This window comes from Oncorhynchus masou, chromosome 9, assembly GCF_036934945.1.
Source record: "Oncorhynchus masou masou isolate Uvic2021 chromosome 9, UVic_Omas_1.1, whole genome shotgun sequence".
NCBI classification, from domain to species: domain Eukaryota; kingdom Metazoa; phylum Chordata; class Actinopteri; order Salmoniformes; family Salmonidae; genus Oncorhynchus; species Oncorhynchus masou.
Window position 1 is genome coordinate 1,935,001 of NC_088220.1, and position 25,870 is coordinate 1,960,870.

A 25,870-nucleotide genomic window follows, 5' to 3' on the forward strand; every position below is an offset into this window, starting at 1 on the left:
ACGAGAGATGGGGAGAACGAGAGATGGGGAGAACGAGAGATGGGGAGAACGAGAGATGGGGAGAACGAGAGATGGGGAGAACGAGAGATGGGGAGAACGAGAGATGGGGAGAACGAGAGATGGGGAGAACGAGAGATGGGGAGAACGAGAGATGGGGAGAACGAGAGATGGGGAGAACGAGAGATGGGGAGAACGAGAGATGGGGAGAACGAGAGATGGGGAGAACGAGAGAGATGGGGAGAACGAGAGATGGGGAGAACGAGAGAGATGGGGAGAACGAGAGAGATGGGGAGAACGAGAGAGATGGGGAGAACGAGGGGGATGGGGAGAGCGGGGGGATGGGGAGAGCGGGAGAGAGATGGGGGGAGAACGGGGGGATGGGGGGGGAGAGCGGGAGAGATGGGGGGAGAACGAGGGGGATGGGGAGAACGAGGGGGATGGGGAGAACGGGGGGATGGGGAGAACGAGAGAGATGGGGGGAGAACGAGGGGGAGGGGGAGAACGAGAGAGATGGGGGGGAGAACGAGAGAGATGGGGGGAGAACGAGAGAGATGGGGAGAACGAGGGGGATGGGGAGAACGGGGGGATGGGGAGAACGAGAGAGATGGGGGGAGAACGAGAGAGATGGGGGGAGAACGAGAGAGATGGGGGGAGAACGAGAGAGATGGGGGGAGAACGAGAGAGATGGGGGGAGAACGAGAGAGATGGGGGGAGAACGAGAGAGATGGGGGGAGAACGAGAGAGATGGGGGGGGAGAACGAGAGATGGGGGGAGAACGAGAGAGATGGGGGGGGGAGAACGAGAGAGATGGGGGGGGAGAACGAGAGAGATGGGGGGAGAACGAGGGGGATGGGGGGAGAACGAGAGAGATGGGGGGAGAACGAGAGAGATGGGGGGAGAACGAGGGGGATGGGGAGAGCGGGAGAGATGGGGGGAGAACGAGGGGGATGGGGGGAGAACGAGGGGGATGGGGGGAGAACGAGAGAGATGGGGGGAGAACGAGAGAGATGGGGGGGGGGGGGGGGGAACGAGGGGGATGGGGAGAACGAGGGGGATGGGGAGAACGGGGGGATGGGGAGAACGAGAGAGATGGGGGGGAGAACGAGGGGGATGGGGAGAACGAGAGAGATGGGGGGAGAACGAGAGAGATGGGGGGAGAACGAGAGAGATGGGGAGAACGAGGGGGATGGGGAGAACGGGGGGGATGGGGAGAACGAGAGAGATGGGGGGAGAACGAGAGAGATGGGGGGAGAACGAGAGAGATGGGGGGAGAACGAGAGAGATGGGGGGAGAGCGGGGGGATGGGGAGAGCGGGGGGGATGGGGAGAGCGGGAGAGATGGGGGGAGAACGAGAGAGATGGGTGGGAGAACGAGGGGGATGGGGAGAGCGGGAGAGAGATGGGGGGAGAACGAGAGAGATGGGGGGAGAACGAGAGAGATGGGGGGAGAACGAGAGAGATGGGGGGAGAACGAGGGGGATGGGGAGAGCGGGGGAGAGCGGGAGAGAGATGGGGGAGAACGAGAGAGATGGGTGGGAGAACGAGAGAGATGGGTGGGAGAACGAGAGAGATGGGGGGAGAACGAGAGAGATGGGGGGAGAACGAGAGAGATGGGGGAGAACGAGAGAGATGGGGGAGAACGAGAGAGATGGGGGGAGAACGAGAGAGATGGGGGGAGAACGAGAGAGATGGGGGGAGAACGAGAGAGATGGGGGGAGAACGAGAGAGAGATGGGGGAGAACGAGAGAGATGGGGGGAGAACGAGAGAGATGGGGGAGAACGAGAGAGATGGGGGAGAACGAGAGAGATGGGGGGAGAACGAGAGAGATGGGGGAGAACGAGAGAGATGGGGGGAGAACGAGAGAGAGATGGGGGGAGAACGAGAGAGAGATGGGGGGAGAACGAGAGAGAGATGGGGGAGAACGGGAGAGAGATGGGGAGAACGGGAGAGAGATGGGGGGAGAGCGGGAGAGAGATGGGGAGAGCGGGAGAGAGATGGGGAGAGCGGGAGAGAGATGGGGAGACTATATACACTATCTGTATCTATGGTCCATCTCATATGGTCCAACTTGAACAGGCCTGTGATTCATTCCTCAGTGACTTTCAGCTACCTCTCTCTCTCTGTGTGTCTCTCTGTGTCTCTCTGTGTCTCTCTCTCTCTGTGTAAATAGACATTACCAGTCAGTAGGTCTCTCTAACCTTCTCTCTCTCTCTCCAGGCTGGCAAGAAGGACAGGAGTGATGCTCTGAACACTGCCATCGACAGGATGACCAAGAAGACTAGGGACCTTCGCAGACAGGTTGGTTCCTTTTCTTCTCCAGAGACCTCCCCCCTCTCCTCTTCCGATCTTCTCCTCCTCCCTCCTTGTTTGTTCCCTTTACCCTCCCAGTCCTTCTCCAGAGACCTCCAGAGACGGGTTGGTCCAACTCCCTCCCTCTCCGTCCTTTCATCCTTCCTTCCCTTGTTCTCGTTCTCTCTCCATCCTCCCAGTCCTTCTCCAGAGACCTCCAGACAGGTTGGTCCAACTCCCTCCCTCTCCGTCCTTTCATCCTTCCTTCCCTTGTTCTCGTTCTCTCTCCGTCCTCCCAGTCCTTCTCCAGAGACCTCCAGACAGGTTGGTCCAACTCCCTCCCTCTCCGTCCTTTCATCCTTCCTTCCCTTGTTCTCGTTCTCTCTCCGTCCTCCCAGTCCTTCTCCAGAGACCTCCAGACAGGTTGGTCCAACTCCCTCCCTCTCCGTCCTTTCATCCTTCCTTCCCTTGTTCTCGTTCTCTCTCCATCCTCCCAGTCCTTCTCCAGAGACCTCCACAGACAGGTTGGTCCAACTCCCTCCCTCTCCGTCCTTTCATCCTTCCTTCCCTTGTTCTCGTTCTCTCTCCGTCCTCCCAGTCCTTCTCCAGAGACCTCCAGACAGGTTGGTCCAACTCCCTCCCTCTCCGTCCTTTCATCCTTCCTTCCCTCGTTCTCTCTCCGTCCTCCCAGTCCTTCTCCAGAGACCTCCAGAGACGGGTTGGTTTTTACAAAATATTTAGTTTCTCTACCAGAGGCTTTCTGTTCTCAGGTACACCTAATATAACTGTCCTGCTGTCTGACTCCTCTTTCTCGCTCTGACTCTCTTCTCCTGTGTAGCTGCGTAAGGCGGTCATGGATCACGTCTCTGACTCGTTCCTGGAGACCAACGTTCCTCTGCTGGTTCTGATCGAAGCGGCGAAGAACGGAAACGAGAAGGAGGTGAAGGAATACGCCCAGGTGTTCCGCGAGCACGCCAACAAGCTCATCGAGGTACGTTACCTAAAGTTACACACACATCTTGGATGTTTTCGTCAAATACTGGACTTGATGTGTCTTCAGAAAATGTCATGGGTTGAAGTTAGGGATGGACTGAAGGATGGGGACATTACTACGCTGAACTAAAATATAAACGCAACATGCAACAACTTCAAAGATTTTACTGAGGTACAGTTCAAATAAGGAAATAAGTTAAATTGGGATTACAGATATGCATCTGTTGGTCACAGATACCTTAAAGGTAGCGGCGTGGATCAGAAAACCAGTCAGTATCTGGTGTGACCACCGTTTGCCTCATGCAGCACGACATGTCTGTTTTCTTTCGTATAGAGTTGATCGGGATGTTGATTGTGAAGTGTTGTCCCACTCTTCAGTGGCTGTGAAGTTTCTGGACGTTGGCGGGAACTGGAGCATGCTGTTGTACATGTCTATCCAGAGCATCCCAAACATGCTCAATGTGTAACATGTCTGAGTATAAAGGCCAATGGAAGAACTGGGGCATTTTCATCTTCCAGGAATTATGTCCAGATCCTTGAGACATGGGGTCAAGGGTTATCGTGCTGAAACATGAGGAGTGACGGCAGATGAATGGCACGACAATGAGCTTCAGCATCTCGTTACGGGATCTCTGTGCGTTCGGGAGAGGCGAAGGTCGAGAGCCACGCGCCCTCCGAAACACGACCCCGCCAAGCTGCACTGCTTCTTGACACACTGCTCGCTAAACCCAGAAGCCAGCCGTACCAATGTGTCGGAGTAAACACCGTACAACTGGCGACTGATGTCAGCGTGCATGCCTCCGACCCGCCACAAGGTGTCGCTAGAGTGCGATGGGAGAAGGACATCTCGGCCGGCCAAATTCTTCCCAAACCCGGACGACGTTGGGCCAGACCCTATGGCCTCATGGATCTCCAGGTGGCGGCCGGCTGTGACACAGCGCGGGACTGACCCCAGGTCTGTAGTGATGCCTCTAGCACTGCGATGCACTCGGGAGGTCTAGATTGTCCTTATGTCCGCAGTACAAGGTGCACCTGTGTAATGATCATGCTGTTTAATCAGCTTCTTGATATGGTGGATGGATTATCTTGACAAAGGAGAAAGGTTCACTAAACAAATATGTGAATACAATTTGAGAGAAATGCATGTGCATATGGAAAATGTATCATTTTATTTCAGCTCATGAAACATGGGACCAACATTTTACATGTTGCGTTTTTATTGTTCAGTATAAATGCTAACCCCGACTAGAAAACCCTAGAGCTTGGCTATGTGGTTGTCTGGTTCCTCCGTGTTCTAGGCCCCTGTCTGGTCCTCCGTGTTCTAGGCCCCTGTCTGGTTCCTCTGTGTTCTAGGCCCCTGTCTGGTTCCTCTGTGTTCTAGGCCCCTGTCTGGTTCCTCTGTGTTCTAGGCCCCTGTCTGGTTCCTCTGTGTTCTAGGCCCCTGTCTGGTTCCTCTGTGTTCTAGGCCCCTGTCTGGTTCCTCTGTGTTCTAGGCCCATGTCTGGTTCCTCTGTGTTCTAGGCCCCTGTCTGGTTCCTCTGTGTTCTAGGCCCCTGTCTGGTTCCTCTGTGTTCTAGGCTGCTGTGCCCAAGGTAGAAGGAGCTAGGATCAGCTTGCCCTCCAAATCTCAACCTTAACCCTTTTTTGGGAAAGAAACACATCACATCTTAATTCATGTTCTAGCTGCATGATTCATCTTGGAACATTTTATTTTTTTAAAACTCCCTCGTTGTTGTTTTTTTTTACACTAACTATACAAAACATTAAGAACACCTGGTCTCTCCATGACATACACTGACCAGGTTAATTCAGGTGAAAGCTATGTCACCGTTATTGATGTTACTTGTTAAATCCACTAATTAAATCAGGAGACCGGTTAAAGAATAATGTTTAAGCCTGGAGAAAATTGAGACTTGTGTATGCGTGCCATTTGGTGGGTGAACGGGCGAGACAAAAGATTGAAGTGCCTTTAAACAGGGTATGGTAGTAGAACCCTTTAAACAGGGTCTGGTAGTAGAACCCTTTAAACAGGGTCTGGTAGTAGGTGCCTTTAAACAGGGTCTGGTAGTAGGTGCCTTTAAACAGGGTATGGTAGTAGAACCCTTTAAACAGGGTCTGGTAGTAGAACCCTTTAAACAGGGTCTGGTAGTAGAACCCTTTAAACAGGGTCTGGTAGTAGAACCCTTTAAACAGGGTCTGGTAGTAGGTGCCTTTAAACAGGGTATGGTAGTAGGTGCCTTTAAACAGGGTCTGGTAGTAGAAGCCTTTGAACAGGGTATGGTAGTAGAAGCCTTTAAACAGGGTATGGTAGTAGGTGCCTTTAAACAGGGTCTGGTAGTAGGTGCCTTTAAACAGGGTATGGTAGTAGAAGCCTTTAAACAGGGTCTGGTAGTAGGTGCCTTTGAACAGGGTCTGGTAGTAGGTGTCTTTAAACAGGGTATGGTAGTAGGTGCCTTTAAACAGGGTCTGGTAGTAGGTGCCTTTAAACAGGGTATGGTAGTAGAAGCCTTTAAACAGGGTATGGTAGTAGAAGCCTTTGAACAGGGTCTGGTAGTAGGTGCCTTTAAACAGGGTATGGTAGTAGGTGCCTTTAAACAGGGTCTGGTAGTAGGTGCATTTGAACAGGGTCTGGTAGTAGGTGCCTTTAAACAGGGTATGGTAGTAGGTGCCTTTGAACAGGGTCTGGTAGTAGAAGCCTTTAAACAGGGTCTGGTAGTAGAAGCCTTTAAACAGGGTCTGGTAGTAGGTGCCTTTAAACAGGGTATGGTAGTAGGTGCCTTTAAACAGGGTCTGGTAGTAGGTGCCTTTAAACAGGGTCTGGTAGTAGGTGCCTTTGAACAGGGTCTGGTAGTAGGTGCCTTTGAACAGGGTCTGGTAGTAGGTGCCTTTGAACAGGGTCTGGTAGTAGGTGCCTTTAAACAGGGTCTGGTAGTAGGTGCCTTTGAACAGGGTATGGTAGTAGGTGCCAGGCGCACCGGTTTATGTCAAGAACTACAACGCTGCTGGGTTTTTCCACGCTTTTGTCCACCACCCAAAGGACATCCAGCCAACTTCACACAACTGTGGGGAAGCAATTGTCGTCAACATGGACCAGCATCCCTGTGGCTTTGAGGCTGTTCCGAGGGCGAAAGGGGGTTGCGATTCAATATTAGGAAGGTGTTTTGTTCGATGTACTCGGTGTATGTCGGGAACAGAACAATAGACGATAGGCCAGTCGCAAGCACCCAGTCTAAACAAATCCCCTGTTACGCTGCTGGGTTGCAGCACTGTGTCAAGCTGCAGTGTGTGTGTGTTGTAATTCATTCAAAAAGGTATTTGCCATGGTATACACCAACATAGGCCTCTATATATGCATGCATGCATACATACATACATACATACATACATACATACATGCATGCATACATGCATACATACATGCATGCATACATGCATACATACATGCATACATACATGCATACATACATGCATACATACATACATACATGCATGCATGCATGCATGCATGCATACATACACACATACATACATACATACATACATACATACATACATACATACATACTGTACATACATACATACATACATACTGTACATACATACTGTACATACATACATACATACTGTACATACATACATACTGTACATACATACATACAAACTGTACATACATACATACTATACATACATACATACATACTGTACATACATACATACTATACATACTGTACATACATACATGCATACATACTGTACATACATACATGCATACATACTGTACATACATACATGCATACATACTGTACATACATACTGTGCATACATACTGTACATACATACTGTACATACATACTGTGCATACATACATACATACTGTACATACATGCATACATACTGTGCATACATACATACATACTGTACATACATACATACATACTGTACATACATACATACATACTGTACATACTGTACATACATACTGTACATACTGTACATACATACATACATACATACATACATACTGTACATACATACATACATACATACATACATACTGTACATACATACATACATACATACAGGACATACATACATACTGTACATACATACATACATACATACAGGACATACAGGACATACACACATACAGGACATACATACAGGACATACAGGACATACACACATACAGGACATACACACATACATACATACAGGACATACACACATACATACATACAGGACATACACACATACATACATACAGGACATACACACATACATACATACAGGACATACACACATACATAAAGGACATACACACATACATACAGGACATACACACATACATACAGGACATACACACATACATACAGGACATACACACATACACACATACATACAGGACATACACACACACACACACACATACACACATACACACACACATACACACATACATACAGTACACACGCGTCTTTGCAGACTGCTTGTCTGATTCAGTCTTTTACGATTAGTAAATGTCACACTGTGTGATTTAAAAAAAAAATGTAAATCTTGACCAACCTGGGCAGATTGTAACGATTTTATATATTTTTTTGCTTCAGTTCGGTCACATTCTGCGACTCGCTGGAGTTGTCTACTGCAGCGAGGGATCTGAGCATGTGCACCAACCGTTTATACATCACTCTGTGCTCAAGCGTGATTTGAAAGTGAGGTCTGGAAAAGAACTGGAAGTATGCATTTTTAGAAGTTGTTTTCCCATACAAACTTTGTCCGAACTCTGAATCAAATATGCCCCCCCCCAAACAAAATAACATGGTAGTTTATTTCCATTTGGTGATTTTTCTGCATTTTTCAGGTAGCTTTGATTTTCAGATGTCTCTATGAAAAGAAGATCATTAGGGAAGTTGTTGTTCCACAGCATGTAAACATTTGAAATCCAACTATTATAGTCATCTGACTTCACAATCATCGTGTTGTTTGCGTGCCGTCCGTGTTCCTATTGGTCAGTCACCGGGATCGGCTCAGAACACGATAGACTCGACGTTTCGGACACTACTAGAACTTTGCCAGAGCCTACAACCAAACGCAGAGGTATTTAATCGGCAGGCCTCTCGACCCTGTTGCACTGAAAGAGCTGTGAACGGTGAAACTCTGGTTTAACGACGGCTAAAATCATAGTCTCTAAAGGCCTTTATGTCAACAGGCTTAAGCTTTCTGGAGGCGGCTGCAGCATCAATCTGATGTTGTGGTCCCATTTGGTGCCCTATCCCCTATTTAGTGCCCTACTTTTGACCAGGGCCCGTAGGGACTAGTGCACTGTATTGGCAATAGGTTGCCATTTGGGCCATGGCGTTGTGGATTGAGCCGTCAGACGACAGAAAGACAAACACTTTGTCTTATCAGTATGGCTGGTCACAGCTGTGGAGCCCACTTTAAGCCTCCCTCTGCTTTCCCCAACCTCCCCCTGCCTGACAAGGTTAAGTGGTGCCTCAGGGGACGGGGATTCATTGTCTCAACAGTTTGATCTCCATCTACCTACAACTTATTGACAGACTGAGACCGGCACAGGGACAAAATGACCTCTTCCCCCGCTGTCCACCAACCGACGGGTTGTGTTCTGAGTGCCACAGTGATATTCAGACAGATATATTTATTGTTAAAGCGGGCCTTTTTTGCATCACCCTCGTCTTGAACGCCCCCCCAATCCCTCTTTCTCACGCTCACTCATTAGTTCTCTCTCATGCTCGCTCGCTCTCTCTCAATTCAATTATAAGTGTTTTTTGGCATTGGTAACATACTTGCTTTGGCAAGATAAACATACATTGAAATAAAGTAAACCAACAGAATGTACTTTGCAGTTAAATGTCTCAAAAGTATAGACATTCAAAATGTTGTCGGCTATGTACAGTTTCTATTGGTTCATCCACCTGGATGACACACATCAACCATTTTTTACAGCTTTTTCTTTTAAATTCTACATGTTTTGTTCACAGTAGTTACATAGCAAAAATTAGTCATTCTGATATTTTCATAAATACAAAAGTATGTGGACACCTTCAAAACGAGTGGATTCTGATATTTCAGCCACACCTGTTGCTGACAGGTTTAATTAAATCGAGCACACAGCCATGCAATCTCCATAGACAAAACATTGACAATAGAATGGCCTCACTGAAGAATTTGAAACTTTCAACGTGGCACCGCCATAGGATGCCACCATTCCAACAAGTCAGTTCATCACATTTGTGCCCTGCTGGAGCTGTTCCTACATCTACTGGAAAGCCTTCCCAGAAGAGTGGAAGCTGTTAAAGCAGCAATGTTCCAACATCTAGTGGAAAGCCTTCCCAGAAGAGTGGAAGCTGTTAAAGCAGCAATGTTCCTACATCTAGTGGAAAGCCTTCCCAGAAGAGTGGAGGCTGTTATAGCAGCAATGTTCCAACATCTCTGTAAACCCCACCCCTCAGCTACTCTGTCCATCCCACCTCTCTCTGTAAACCCCACCCCTCAGCTACTCTGTCCATCCCACCTCACCCCTCAGCTACTCTGTCCATCCCACCTCTCTCTGTAAACCCCACCCCTCAGCTACTCTGTCCATCCCACCTCTCCCTTTGTTTCACATAAGTTCTGAACCTGTCTAATCACATCGTATCTATATATTGTAAGTTAATGGTAAATAGTATTATTTCGTTGTTTGACTATAGTTATCCAAATCTCCCAACAGGGCTGTTTTGTAGGACTCATTTTAGATAAACGTGACTTATTTGATCCATTCCTGAACCTGTGACCAGAAACAAGCCACACGGTGGCAATACGAAATGAAGTGATCTAATGATTCTCTTCGTAGCAAAATCTGCAGAGCTGAGATGGTTGTATGCCACACTTGTAACATTCTGTTTGTGGCTATTTATTTTTGCCCATCTTTAAAGGGTAAACAAGTTACCTACCTACTCCCCATTCTACTTGTCTCCTCTGTTGTTTTTTTTGTGTGATAATGCTGCAGACTGTTGGGTGTAATTTTAGATAGAGCAAACATTTCTATGTGTTTGTGAACTTCAAATGCGACAACTCCACCAACTCCTATAACTCAACTGGAATGCCATCCAGCCCTGTAGTTTTTCTCCCCAGCCTAAAGGCTTTCATTGCATCAAGAAGTTCCTCTGCAATTTCTCTCACAAAGGTTTTTCTGTTCGGTTGTTCATTTTACACCTTATTATTATTATTATTATTATTATTAGGGTAAGATTCCTTACAGTTAAGTTAGTGGAAATGGAGGAGACTCAAAAGGGAACTTATGCTTAACCTCTTGAAACTCCCCATCCCGGATCCGGGATTGTGACTAAGCCTCAGGCTCATTAGCATAACGCAACGTTAACGATTTCTGAAAATCGCAAATAAAATTAAAATAATGCGTTTGCTCTCAAGCTTAGCCTTTTCTTAACAACACTGTCATCTCAGATTTTCAAAATATGCTTTTGAACCATAGAAATTGACTAATTTGTGTAAGAGTATGCAAAGCTAGCATAGCATTTTGTGTAGCATGTAGCACGCAACATTTTCACAAAAGCCAGATAACCAAATAAATAAAATCATTTACCTTTGAAGAGCTTCTGATGTTTTCAATGAGGAGACTCCCAGCCACATACCAGATGCGCAGTGTTTCCTGAAAGCGTCTGTGTGTAGGAGAAATCGTTCCGTTTTCTACATTGCGCCTGGCTACCGAAACGAACCGAAAATGCAGTCACCTACAACGTGAAACTTTTTCCGGATTAACTACATAATATCGACCGAAACATGGCAAACGTTGTTTGGAATCAATCCTCAAGGTGTTTTTTCACATATCTCTTCATTGACATGCAGTTCGTGGAAGCTTGCTTCTCTCTCTGTGCCCCATGGAAAAATACTGGCAGGTGACTTTTGCGCACCAATTTCGGCGCAGGACACCGGGCGGACACGTGGTAAATGTGGTCTCTTATGGTCAATCTTCCAATGATCTGCCTACAAATACGTCACAATGCTGCAGACACCTTGGGGAAACGACAGAAAGGGCAGACTCATTCCTCTTGCGTTCACAGCCATATAAGGAGATCATGAAAGACAGAGCCTCAAAAATCCTTGTCATTTCCTGGATGCCAAGTCATCTTGGTTTTGCCTGAAGCTCACGTGTAATTTTAGATAGAGCTAAAGGGCACGCACAGAGAAGATATTTGTATTTCTGGACACGTCAGAGTGTTTTCTTTCGAACAGTAGCAATTATATGCATAGTCGAGCATCTTTTTGTGACAAAATATCTTGTTTAAAACGGGAACGTTTTTCTTCCAAAAATGAAATAGCGCCACCATAGGTGTAAGAGGTTAAGGACAGTTTTATTTGGTGAATCATAGATATATATTTATCTATTTATTTTGCAGTTCTATGTTGAAGATTTAAATTATTTGGTATATTTTTCAACATTTCAATTCACTTAATTTTTTAAATAATCCATTACACTTGATCTTTCTTGAATAAGTTCCTCCATGTCTTTTTGTTTGTCCTCTAACTTACTCTGTTTCTTTGGTACAGTTTTTATTTCCGTCTATTTGTACTGTTAGTCCCTCTTATTACTTTTGTTAATATGAACTATTTTGACTGAAATTCATTGTTTTAAATATGAGGTTTGAATTGCATGGCTTCTAAAGGCACATTTTAAAAGTGTCCCATACAATAAGGGGATCTACTGTACCTATGTTATGTTGGAAAAAAATCTGTTTAGAAATTCTTCTGTCCAGGTAAAAAAACAAACAAGTTGTCAACCAATAGGCTTTGATTAAATGTCCAATATCCCCGCCCACGAGGAAATGCTGTCAGAGTAATGTGGATGCCGATTATTTGATGGTCCGACCGCGGTCTTCCAACGCTTTTATTTATTATAATGTTGGCGCCGAAACAATACAGCAGTCAAGTCCGCTCACTTGATTAAGCCTCTGTCTTTCTCACAAGGTCGTGTTTTCAGACTACATGTAGCCGCTAGTTCTAATGTTTCCACCATCTTGATCATTTCCCAAAGTGCATGATGGGGGATTTCCTTTACGATCCACTGGGGGTATTTAAAAAAGTACAATATTCTGCTGCTTTGTGAGTTCCATTGATTTAATAGGTATAATATCAAAGGAGGTGGATCGTCATTATTTGTACCATTTTATAGGTTAATGAGCCAAATATGTTTGTCTAATAGCATATTTTAAAACGATCCACCTTTCGGATCTACAGTTTCCACATTCTGATAAACAATTTTTTTTTTTAAATTGTTGCCCATGACAGATGTCTCACTTCCAATCCTTTTTCCAGACAACCTCATCTGTAATTACACAGTGAGTTTCTAATAAACAATAAGATATTATATTCCTTTTAGCCAGGTATTCTTTTTTAATAATCTGCTAAGCCATTACAATTATCAACTAGCTATACTTATTTCACCACTTACCATAATGAAATACACGTTTTGTTGATTCTTACCATAATGTAGGCCTTAATACCAAAACGTCCCATCATAATCAACATCTTAGACACCCTGAATGTATCCATACTTACCAATACCAGCAGAGTCTCTGAGTGACAGATATCCGTGGAGCTGTACCATTTTAATATATGTCCTGCGAAAAGCCTCGCCCTTTCCTTTGAAAAGGTGGGTGTTGTCCCTAATGCCATCCATCCACACCCTCCTGTACCCTTAACGCACCTTTAGCATCCTAAACACACCTTCAACCGCCGATGGGTGTGGTCCTGTTAAGAAATGAAGACTGTTCAGTGCAGCCACCTCTCAAGCCCCAAGACAAGAACCCTATAAGCCTTAAGCTTATGACCACGAGAGGAGCTTCCTCTTAAAGAAATCAGACACAAAACAAATATAAAATGGAGAAATCTAGTACTGAGGATCAATGTTCCCTCGAAGCTGCGTGTGCAGTAGCCACAGAAATATCAGCCAATGAGACTCAACAAGATTAAACTTCACTCCACGTTCTGGAGCAGTGGTCCCCAACCGGTTGGTCTCCATCTCCGGAATATTTCCAGGCTCTTGGTGATTGGTTGATTCAGCTGCCACGCCAACTTTTGCCATTTTGAACCATTGCCACGTGTCTGAAGGTACAAACCAGGCCTACCGTTGGGCCAATCGGATGACTCTGATGACAGTTTCTGCAGTAACGTAGCGGGCATAAAAGAAAACTACAGCGAAGTTGATACTGTGAGATTTCAAAATGTTTAAAGCCATGTCTAGAGCGAGACTGTCAAAGATGACAGCAAAGAGCTGCTGTTTTTTGAGTGAGTTTAAGTTCTTACTCAGCACTCGGCACTGTCAACTTTTTTTTTTGAAAATGTACATTCTTCCTATTTCCACTCAGTGCTACAATCACTTCAGCAGTAGCGAATGAGTAGGAAAGTGTATCTATTGGCCTGCGATATGAGCAGCTTTTTTTTAATATCCTGGATTATACTGGACTTCCTCTGTTCATAATCCAATGTGATCTCCCCATCAGATAGACTGTGTCCTGTTTTGGTCAGTGGAGGAAATGGAGGGAGGGATGGTGGACCCTCAGTCGGCTGCTCCCCCCCGAGACTCCCCATCAGTCCAGTAAAATTGAAGTATGACAGTAAATAATTTAAATGCTCAGCTGTGCTTCACAAGTAATACAATGAATCTATTACCGGTGTGATCATATTGCCTATCTCAAATTTTGAAATATAGTTTTTTGAAAATGTCCCGAACAACAATGCATTGGCAGGCAAATTCAAACAAAGCCAGTATGTTGGTGATAATATATTGGGCCTATAGCTTACAGAACAAACCTTATTGCTACAGTACATTGTTTGTCTTTAAAAAAAAAAAAAAATCTGAGAGCTAGATCTCAGCTTGCATTTTGACTCAAAGTGATCATGACTCAAAAATGTTGACCACTTCTAGAGTTTTCCTGTTAACACTATCAATGTTTCCCTTTACTGTGGCAATTGTGATTGAATCAAATCAATATAAGCCACTTTCAATGCAGCAGAACCGAAACACATTGTTTGTTGTAGGCAGAACGCATCGGAGTAAAATTCTTTTGCATTGACAGGCCTGACTCAGCCCTGTACTCTACACAGACCGGTGCGCCATTACCAATCAGAGCTGCAGTAGGCCAATATGCAAATAAACCATTTCCTTATCAGTCAATTCCATTTGAACTGGACTGTGTTTACAGCATGAGCAGTCGTGAGTAGATGCGCTTGTTTTGAGATCGAAGTGAGAGCTGCATGTGCACATTTTGTTCATATCCTTTGCTAGTTAGTGAGTTATTAGCCCAGTTATAGATCATTTGATGTCAGCAATAGGGGAGTGATTTGCTTCCTACAGTAGCACAAAACGTGTACGTTTCTAGACCGCTTTGAAAAGCGTGTCAGGTATTACTTTTTTTTGTCTTGAAGAGGCAGCTTTGTATTTTAAGACGGCTTATTCAAGCCTAAGTAGGCAATAGTCAGAGGGTAGCGTAATTTGTCCTTCTCTCTCATTATGGTATGGGATTTTTTTGTAAAGTGGTTTCTTACATCAAACACACAATTTTCACTCACCTCCTTGTCTGAAGGACAAGAGGATAAACTAGCTTTTTTTTTTTTCAAAAGTCTCTTGTTCGGCCTACATTGAAAACCACACTGGCTGCTACTGTAGTCACTGGGGTGGCAGTGTAGCCTAGTGGTTAGAGCATTGGACTAGTAACCGAAAGGTTGCAAGTTCAAATCCCTGAGCTGACAAGGTACTGCCCCTGAACAGGCAGTTAACCCACTGTTCCTAGGCCGTCATTGAAAATAAGAATTTGTTCTTAACTGACTTGCCTAGTTAAATAAAGGTAATAAATTATGAAAAATAAAGGTTAAAAAAACAACAACAAAAACGGTAGAACAGCTGTTTCCATGTTAAAATGTTATGGGATGCATTTTCTGCATTGATTTTTGATGGTAGGTCACTCTGGTAGATAGGACTACATTATGATCAAACAGCCACAGTAGCCTACTTGTTAAAGCTTTAACTTAAAGAGGGTACATCCTCAGGCTTCACAGTAAACGCCGTGCTGGAAGTTGCACAGAATTTTCACAAAATTCAAGCTTGTGCTCAGCAGACCTGAAGTTTTTGTTCAGTGCCGAAAATAATTAGAGGGAACATTGCTGAGACATAAATACAGAGACAACAGCAAAACGTAGAACATATAACTAGTTATATTATCATCCACTGTCATCATAATTAAAGTACTGCGCTATTGTCCATGTACAGTGACTTGTTATCGTCTTTGACTTTACAAGCTGGCTGTGGTGGAATACAACGAAGGAAAGCCATATCGGGCCATTTCCTTCAGTTCATTTAGATCCGTTTGCCAAAAGACACATTCAGCAGAAACAGGCATCCCTTTATTCACATTCCTCCAATCACAATAGAGGAAAGGCCTTGGTTCAGTATGTCAGTTACTGTTGCCGTTACCTATTTAATTTAGCATACCGTTAGTTTGACCCAGTGTTCATTTACCCGCTGCTAGCGGACGGATTCAACCGGCCCTGGCGACCATAGACCTAACTGATTGCTGATGGGCATCAGCACGATGTTGAATCCTTTACAGCTTTTATACATGCGCACGCACATACATACACACACACACACACACACACACACACACACACACACACACATACGCATACGCATACGCATACGCATACACACGCGCATACACACACATACACATACATACATACACACACACACCCACACACACACACACACACATACACATACATACATACACACACACACCCACACACACACACACACACATACACATACATACATACACACACACACCCACACACACACACACACACATGCATACATACATGCGCACACACACACACACACATACATACATACACACACATATGCATACACACACACATACACATACATACACACATACTGTACATACATACTGTACATACACACACACACACAGCAGTATGTGGACACCCCTTAAAATTAGACAAACACTGGCAGTGGAATGTCCTTACAAAGGAGATCCGGGGTTTTCAACGTGGCACCGTCGTAGGATGCCACCTTTCCAACAAGTCAGTTCGTCTAGTTTCTGCCATGCTGGAGCTGCCCCAGTCAACTGTAAGTTTCCATGGCCGAGCAGCCGCGCACACAAGCCTAAGATCACTATGTGTAATGCCAAGCGTTGGCTGTGGTTGGCGTAAAGCTCGCCAACGTTGTACTCTGGAGCAGTGGAAACGCGTTCTCTGTAGTGATGAATCCCGCTTCACTATCTGGCAGTCTGACGGACGAATCTGGGTTTTGCGGATGCCAGGAGAACGCTACTTACCCATAATGCCGAATGTAAAGTCCCATGGAGGGATAATGCTCTGGGCCTACTTTTCATGGTTCGGGCTCGGCCCCGGGATGCATTTAAGGTTTCAAGGGAAATCTTAACACTACAGAATACGATGACATTCTAGACTTTTCTGTGCTTCCAACTTCATGGCAACATTTTCGTGAAGGCCCTTGTTTCAGCATGGCAATGCCCCCAATGCACAAAGCACAGTCCATACAGAAATGGTTTGAGGTCGGTGAGGAAGAACTTGACTTGCCTGCACAGAGCCCTGACTTTAACCCCATCAAACCTTTGGGATGAATTCGAACAACGACTGCGAGCCAGTCCTTATCGCCCAACATCAATGCCCGACCACACTAATGCTCTCGTGGCCGAATGAACTCTTCCCAGAAGAGTGGAGGCTGTTTATAGCAGCAAATGGGGTCCAGCTCCATATTAATGCCCATGTTTTTGGAATGAGATGTCCAAAGTCCACATACTTTTGGTAGTATAGCCTTAGATTAGATGCAGAAAGGGAAACTTATTGTTTCTGCTGCCTCTAGACCATCTTCTCAAAGGTTTAGTAGGCAGGGGGAGAGACTGGGGAGAGTTTAGTAGGCAGGGGGAGACTGGGGAGAGTTTAGTAGGCAGGGGGAGAGACTGGGGAGAGTTTAGTAGGCTGGGAGAGACTGGGGAGAGTTTAGCAGGCTGGGGGAGACTGGGGAGAGTTTAGTAGGCAGGGGGAGAGACTGGGGAGAGTTTAGTAGGCAGGGGGAGAGACGGGGAGGGTTTAGCAGGCTGGGGGAGACTGGGGAGAGTTTAGCAGGCTGGGGGAGACTGGGGAGAGTTTAGCAGGCTGGGGGAGACTGGGGAGAGTTTAGCAGGCTGGGGGAGACTGGGGAGAGTTTAGCAGGCTGGGGGAGACTGGGGAGAGTTTAGCAGGCTGGGGGAGACTGGGGAGAGTTTAGCAGGCTGGGGGAGACTGGGGAGAGTTTAGCAGGCTGGGGGAGACTGGGGAGAGTTTAGCAGGCTGGGGAGAGTTTAGCAGGCTGGGGAGGGTTTAGGAGACTGGGGAGGGTTTAGGAGACTGGGGAGGGTTTAGGAGACTGGGGAGGGTTTAGGAGACTGGGGAGGGTTTAGGAGACTGGGGAGGGTTTAGCAGGCTGGGGGAGACTGGGGAGAGTTTAGCAGGCTGGGGGAGACTGGGAGAGTTTAGCAGGCTGGGGAGACTGGGAGAGTTTAGCAGGCTGGGGGAGACTGGGGAGAGTTTAGCAGGCTGGGGGAGACTGGGAGGGTTTAGCAGGCTGGGGGAGACTGGGAGAGTTTAGCAGGCTGGGGGAGACTGGGAGAGTTTAGCAGGCTGGGGGAGACTGGGAGAGTTTAGCAGGCTGGGGGAGACTGGGGAGAGTTTAGCAGGCTGGGGGAGACTGGGGAGAGTTTAGCAGGCTGGGGGAGACTGGGGAGAGTTTAGCAGGCTGGGGGAGACTGGGAGAGTTTAGCAGGCTGGGGGAGACTGGGAGAGTTTAGCAGGCTGGGGGAGACTGGGGAGAGTTTAGGAGACTGGGGAGAGTTTAGTAGGCTGGGGGAGACTGGGGAGAGTTTAGGAGACTGGGGAGGGTTTAGGAGACTGGAGGAGACTGGGGAGGGTTTAGCAGGCTGGGGGAGACTGGGGAGGGTTTAGCAGGCTGGGGGAGACTGGGGAGGGTTCAGCAGGCTGGGGGAGACTGGGAGAGTTCAGCAGGCTGGGGAGACTGGGGAGGGTTTAGGAGACTGGAGGAGACTGGGGAGGGTTTAGCAGGCTGGGGAGACTGGGGAGGGTTTAGCAGGCTGGGGGAGACTGGGGAGGGTTCAGCAGGCTGGGGGAGACTGGGGAGGGTTCAGCAGGCTGGGGGAGACTGGGGAGGGTTTAGGAGACTGGGGGAGACTGGGGAGGGTTTAGGAGACTGGGGAGGGTTTAGGAGACTGGGGAGGGTTTAGGAGACTGGGGAGAGTTCAGCAGGCTGGGGGAGACTGGGGAGGGTTTAGGAGACTGGAGGAGACTGGGGAGGGTTTAGCAGGCTGGGGGAGACTGGGGAGGGTTCAGCAGGCTGGGGGAGACTGGGAGAGTTCAGCAGGCTGGGGGAGACTGGGAGAGTTTAGCAGGCTGGGGGAGACTGGGGAGAGTTTAGCAGGCTGGGGGGGGAGACTGGGGAGAGTTTAGGAGACTGGGGGAGACTGGGGAGAGTTTAGCAGGCTGGGGGAGACTGGGGAGGGTTTAGGAGACTGGAGGAGACTGGGGAGGGTTTAGCAGGCTGGGGGAGACTGGGGAGGGTTTAGCAGGCTGGGGGAGACTGGGGAGGGTTTAGGAGACTGGGGGAGACTGGGGAGGGTTTAGGAGACTGGGGGAGACTGGGGAGGGTTTAGGAGACTGGGGGAGACTGGGGAGGGTTTAGGAGACTGGGGAGACTGGGGAGGGTTTAGCAGGCTGGGGGAGACTGGGGAGAGTTCAGCAGGCTGGGGGAGACTGGGGAGGGTTTAGGAGACTGGGGAGACTGGGGAGGGTTTAGGAGACTGGGGGAGACTGGGGAGGGTTTAGGAGACTGGGGGAGACTGGGGAGGGTTTAGGAGACTGGGGGAGACTGGGGAGGGTTTAGGAGACTGGGGGAGACTGGGGAGGGTTTAGGAGACTGGGGGAGACTGGGAGAGTTTAGCAGGCTGGGGGAGACTGGGGAGAGTTCAGCAGGCTGGGGGAGACTGGGGAGAGTTTAGGAGACTGGGGAGGGTTTAGCAGGCTGGGGGAGACTGGGGAGGGTTTAGGAGACTGGGGGAGACTGGGAGAGTTTAGCAGACTGGGGGAGACTGGGGAGGGTTCAGCAGGCTGGGGGAGACTGGGAGAGTTCAGCAGGCTGGGGGAGACTGGGGAGGGTTTAGCAGGCTGGGGGAGACTGGGGAGAGTTTAGCAGGCTGGGGGAGACTGGGGAGGGTTTAGGAGACTGGGGAGGGTTTAGCAGGCTGGGGGAGACTGGGGAGAGTTTAGGAGACTGGGGAGGGTTTAGGAGACTGGGGGAGACTGGGGAGGGTTTAGGAGACTGGGGGAGACTGGGGAGGGTTTAGGAGACTGGGGGAGACTGGGGAGGGTTCAGCAGGCTGGGGGAGACTGGGAGAGTTCAGCAGGCTGGGGGAGACTGGGAGGGTTTAGCAGGCTGGGGGAGACTGGGGAGAGTTTAGCAGGCTGGGGGAGACTGGGAGGGTTTAGCAGGCTGGGGGAGACTGGGGAGAGTTCAGCAGGCTGGGGGAGACTGGGGAGAGTTTAGCAGGCTGGGGGAGACTGGGGAGAGTTTAGTAGGCTGGGGGAGACTGGGAGAGTTTAGCAGGCTGGGGGAGACTGGGAGGGTTTAGGAGACTGGGGGAGACTGGGAGAGTTTAGTAGGCTGGGGGAGACTGGGGAGAGTTTAGTAGGCTGGGGGAGACTGGGGAGAGTTTAGCAGGCTGGGGGAGACTGGGAGAGTTTAGCAGGCTGGGGGAGACTGGGAGAGTTTAGCAGGCTGGGGGAGACTGGGAGGGTTTAGGAGACTGGGGAGACTGGGAGGGTTTAGGAGACTGGGGAGACTGGGAGAGTTTAGTAGGCTGGGGGAGACTGGGGAGAGTTTAGCAGGCTGGGGGAGACTGGGAGAGTTTAGCAGGCTGGGGAGACTGGGAGGGTTTAGGAGACTGGGGGAGACTGGGAGAGTTTAGTAGGCTGGGGAGACTGGGGAGAGTTTAGTAGGCTGGGGGAGACTGGGGAGAGTTTAGCAGGCTGGGGAGACTGGGAGAGTTTAGCAGGCTGGGGGAGACTGAGGAGAGTTTAGCAGGCTGGGGGAGACTGGGGAGAGTTTAGCAGGCTGGGGGAGACTGGGGAGGGTTTAGCAGGCTGGGGGAGACTGGGGAGAGTTTAGCAGGCTGGGGGAGACTGGGAGAGTTTAGTAGGCTGGGGGAGACTGGGGAGGGTTTAGCAGGCTGGGGAGACTGGGAGAGTTTAGCAGGCTGGGGGAGACTGGGAGAGTTTAGCAGGCTGGGGAGACTGAGGAGAGTTTAGCAGGCTGGGGAGACTGGGGAGAGTTTAGCAGACTGGGGGAGACTGGGAGAGTTTAGCAGGCTGGGGGAGACTGAGGAGAGTTTAGCAGGCTGGGGAGACTGGGAGAGTTTAGCAGACTGGGGGAGACTGGGAGAGTTTAGCAGGCTGGGGGAGACTGAGGAGAGTTTAGCAGGCTGGGGGAGACTGGGGAGAGTTTAGCAGGCTGGGGGAGACTGAGGAGAGTTTAGCAGGCTGGGGGAGACTGAGGAGAGTTTAGCAGGCTGGGAGAGACTGGGGAGAGTTTAGCAGGCTGGGGGAGACTGGGAGAGTTTAGCAGGCTGGGGGAGACTGGGAGAGTTTAGCAGGCTGGGGGAGACTGGGGGGTTTAGGAGACTGGGGAGGGTTTAGGAGACTGGGGAGGGTTTAGGAGACTGGGGAGGGTTTAGGAGACTGGGGAGGGTTTAGGAGACTGGGGAGGGTTTAGGAGACTGGGGGGGGTTTAGGAGACTGGGGAGGGTTTAGCAGGCTGGGGAGGGTTTAGCAGGCTGGGGAGGGTTTAGCAGGCTGGGGAGGGTTTAGCAGGCTGGGGAGGGTTTAGCAGGCTGGGGAGGGTTTAGCAGGCTGGGGAGGGTTTAGCAGGCTGGGGAGGGTTTAGCAGGCTGGGGAGGGTTTAGCAGGCTGGGGAGAGATATGCTGCTTCCTTCACTGCCTCGAGGTACTTATGCTCTGAATCCAATTTGAACTCTCCTCTCCTGTCTCTATTTAGACATGAAAGACAAATAGACAATTGCTCAGTGAATGTTTGAATGGCTCTGTGGATGGAAGAGGGTGGATTAAATATGCACTGGTTTCTCTCCTCTCTATAATCATGCCAGCAACTACCAGCTAATGGTAGCTAGCAATCCCAAACGCATCAAATAAGGGGTGCTTATATTTATCGTATTTCACTGCATGTACAAGGTGTGTGTGTGTGTGTGTGTGTGTGTGTGTGTGTGTGTGTGTGTGTGTGAGGTGTAAAATAGTCATGTATTTTTTAGCATATCCCAACTCCCCCTGAGACGCCCTTGGAGAGGCGCATCACGGCCAGGGGCGGCCATTATTTACGACAATCCTGTAGCAAGTAGAGTTAAGTGCCTTGCTCCAGGGCAGATCGATGTGGGATTCAAACTAGCAACCTTTTGGGTTACTGTCCCAACACTCCAACCTTTAGGTGTGTGTGTTCACACTTTTTTTGTTGTTGTCTGTGTCCAGTATGAAGTTACATGCATAATGATTTGGATGGGTATCTGCTAGCAATTACAGTACCATAGACTTCCATTCATTATGCTAACGCTAGTTGGAGACACAAGTTCATCTGATTTTGGGGAAGTCAATAAAGAGCCTCATTGCCAAAATCCCAATGTATCCCTTTAAGCTGCAGAGGGAATAGAGCTGTGCTTTGTCACCTTGTGATTTCTTTACCCTGTTCTAGGGTTGAAAAATACCCGGGAACTTTCAATAAATTCCCCGGTCTTCCAGAAATCCGGGTGGGAAGTTTCCCGGAATCAGGAGGGAATATACAGGAATCTGGAATCCTCTAAACGGGAATCTGGAATCCTCCAAACGGGAATCTGGAATCCTCCAAACGGGAATCTGGAATCCTCCAAACGGGAATCTGGAATCCTCCAAACGGGAATCTGGAATCCTCCAAACGGGAATCTGGAATCCTCCAAACAGGAATCTGGAATCCTCCAAACAGGAATCTGGAATCCTCCAAACAGGAATCTGGAATCCTCCAAACAGGAATCTGGAATCCTCCTAACAGGAATCTGGAATCCTCCAAACAGGAATCTGGAATCCTCCTAACAGGAATCTGGAATCCTCCTAACGGGAATCTGGAATCCTCCAAACGGGAATCTGGAATCCTCCAAACGGGAATCTGGAAACCAGGGAATTTATTGAAAGTTCGTGGAATTTTGCAACATGACAATGTATCCCTTTAGGTAAAAAGAGAGGAGATATATTAAAGGCAGTTGACAGCCCTAGACTTGCCACACTGGCAGAGTACCGTAGTTCACCTGTACCACAGAACACATCCAGTGTGCCAGCTAGACTCCTTGTCCCTGTCTGCCTGTCACCTCAATAGGCCAGGCAGGGACAGTGTAGGTGTTACTCGTCAGCAGTACAGCCAGGCGACCAGTCACCCAGGAGACCAGTCACCAAGGCAACCAGACAGTAGCATGCTCAGTAACCATAGAGATAATTATCTATTTAATTACATGAGAGTGTCTGCAGAACGTCGTAATGACTCGTCACCTCTCGCTGTGTATAATGACTCGTTTTACATTAAGTCATTTTCTAATCAGAGATGAAGTTTAACTTTAGGAGCATTTTAAATATACACTGAAACAATTCAATAAATGCAACGTAAAGTGTTGATCCCATGTTTGATTAGCTGAAACAAAAGATCCCATACCCACGAGAAAAAAAAGTATTTCATTTTGTGCACAAATTTGTTGCACATCCCTGTTAGTGAGCATTTCTCCTTTGACAGATGTGGCATATCAAGAAGCTGATTAAACAGCATGATCATTACACAGGTGCACCTTGTGCTAGAGATGAGGCCACTCTAAAATGTGTAGTTTAGTCACACAACACAATGCCACAAGTTTTGAGGGAGTGTACAAATGGCATGTTGACTGCAGGAATGTCCACCAGAGCTAATGGCCCGGTACTCAGGGCTCTATTGTCCCTCCATCAGGTCCTAATGGCCTGGTACTCAGGGCTCTATTGTCCCTCCATCAGGTCCTAATGGCTTGGTAATCAGGGCTCTATTGTCCCTCTACCAGAGCTAATGGCCTGGTACTCAGGGCTCTATTGTCCCTCCATCAGGTCCTACTGGCCCGGTACTCAGGGCTCTATTGTCCCTCCATCAGGTCCTAATGGCCTGGTACTCAGGGCTCTATTGTCCCTCCATCAGGTCCTAATGGCCTGGTACTCAGGGCTCTATTGTCCCTCCATCAGGTCCTAATGGCCTGGTACTCAGGGCTCTATTGTCCCTCTACCAGGTCCTAATGGCTTGGTACTCGGGGCTCTATTGTCCCTCCATCAGGTCCTAATGACCTGGTACTCAGGGCTCTATTGTCCCTCTAAACACTGACATCAATGCAAATTCATTCAAAAAATCACATCAAACAGTATCAGGTGCTTAAAACTCACCTTTCTGTGACGATCAATTTGAAGAAAGAAGTTTAACCTGGAGGGCAAGCTGAGTGTATAACATGGCACTTGTGGGTGTTGTTTTCAAAGCCCAACACCAAACGAACAGGACAGAGCTTTCTAAGTTGACGATTCATTCAAAACATATTAGAGCCGATGCATATTCATAGGCTTAGGAACCCAAGCCCTTAAACAAAAAGACGGAATTTAACACTGATTGTACTCTTATACAATACGTAGTCTTAACACATTATGCATGGCAGAAAAATATAAAACAAAAACAGTTTATATAAAAAAAAAAAAGCCTATACCAAAATTTAAACACATTTGAATAATCTCCTTTTTGAGGGTGGACTGTATTATGCATACTGGATGGACTGGTTACCTTATGCTACGCCCCAAAATGCCTGTTCATGAGTCTGGGAGAGAACATATAGCTCCAGTTGATGCTGTCGGTTCATTAAGTGTGCAGGGTGGCATACAATTAGTATAGCCTAGTAATTATATTTTCATAATTAATTGGGTGACACATTACCTTTTTAGCTATAGAGAATGTCTCACCAGCAAGCGAGTCCATCTCTTCCTCCCTCTCCTCTTTTCCTTTCTCCAGTGTGCAGAGAGAGAGGGCCTTTCAACAGTTTTGTAGCGAAATATGTTTTGTTATGATAGCACGTCACTATCGATTGTTCCCGAACAGATTTCACTTGGTTTCCCAAATTAAGTACTGGGTAGCTGCAGGAACAGGGTTGGATATACAGAGTTTGAGCAGAATATCAGCTGTCTCGCAGCGACCTGACAAGGTAAACATCTGTCATCTACCCCTCGAAGACCACCTATCGGTTTCCGGTTCACAGAGGACAGGCTGTTCTTAGGCCGTCATTGTAAATAAGAACTTGTTTATTAACTGACTTGCCTTGTTTAAAAAAATAATAATTAAAAGAAGGTTAAATAATATACACATGTGCCTGCCTGCCTGCCTGCCTGCCTGCCTGCCTGCCTGCCTGCCTGCCTGCCTGCCTGCCTGCCTATAATAATACGTTGAATTTGTCATATTAACTATATACACAAACTGTCCAACGTTTACTGACTTGACAGTGTTAATTCTACATCCTCAAACAGTAGTTGATGTTTGGCGCGTAATAAGTGTTATATTTATTCCTCAGCTGCTCATTTTAAGCACAGCTCCGCTATTCGAGTACATACGGATTGCATGCCCCCCCCCCCCTCCTGCTCAATGTAAATGAAAACTAATTTAACATACAGTGGCTCCTCCTATTTGAGATTTGTGTCATACTGCAGCACACCGGGCTGGCTGCTGCTGCATTCTGTGGCACGTTATTGAATTGTCAGCCATTTTGTTTTTTAGTTAGTGCTAGTTTCACCAGCGGGCATGGTTGAGAAGCATTTGATTGTCTTCCATATTGGCATTACTAGAGAATTTAAAACCTTTTTTTTATGTAATAAAGTATATGGGATTGATTTGAAGAAATTTGTTTTATAGACATGGTGTTTCTGTTCCGAGAAAAACAAAACCCAACGAAGGCCGACTCATTCTGTTCTGCTGAAATACATGGTCTTCGTATCATCATGTTTATTTAGACCAGACTAAAATCAATCAGGTATTTATTGTGATGGTGTGTATTGACTCTTTTTTTTAATGTCGATGTTCCTAAAGCGCATCAGCAGCTTGACGGCCTGGAGATTCTGAACTTGTTTGTTAATTAACGATCAATGCTGTGAGACCGGCAGACTTTTGCATGACAATCCGTTTAACAAATTGACCTTCCACAGCCCAAACTGTAACTCAGTAAAATCTTCGAAATTGTTTATTTTTGTTCAGTATATGTAAGGTGTACAAGTGTAAAGCATATGCTGAGTTCTAACTATGGAGAACCACAGACCTGTCTGAGGAGTCAACCAGTGTACAAAAGGTGGTGTTTAAATGTAATGAGTGGATTTTGGCTATTTCAGCCACACCCGTTGCAGACAGGTGTAT

The 25,870-nt window shown here is 47.5% G+C and overlaps 1 protein-coding gene across 2 annotated transcripts in view; it reads left to right on the forward strand.

Annotated features, from left to right (window-relative positions):
* Nucleotides 1–25,870, forward strand: part of LOC135545435 (catenin alpha-1) — a 239,827-nt gene that overhangs the window by 117,473 nt on the left and 96,484 nt on the right. For both annotated transcript variants that reach the window (XM_064973045.1, XM_064973044.1), the window contains exons 9-10: nucleotides 2,218–2,298; nucleotides 3,128–3,280. In XM_064973045.1, coding sequence (XP_064829117.1) covers nucleotides 2,218–2,298; nucleotides 3,128–3,280 — 234 coding nt within the window. The remainder of the gene's footprint in view (nucleotides 1–2,217; nucleotides 2,299–3,127; nucleotides 3,281–25,870) is intronic.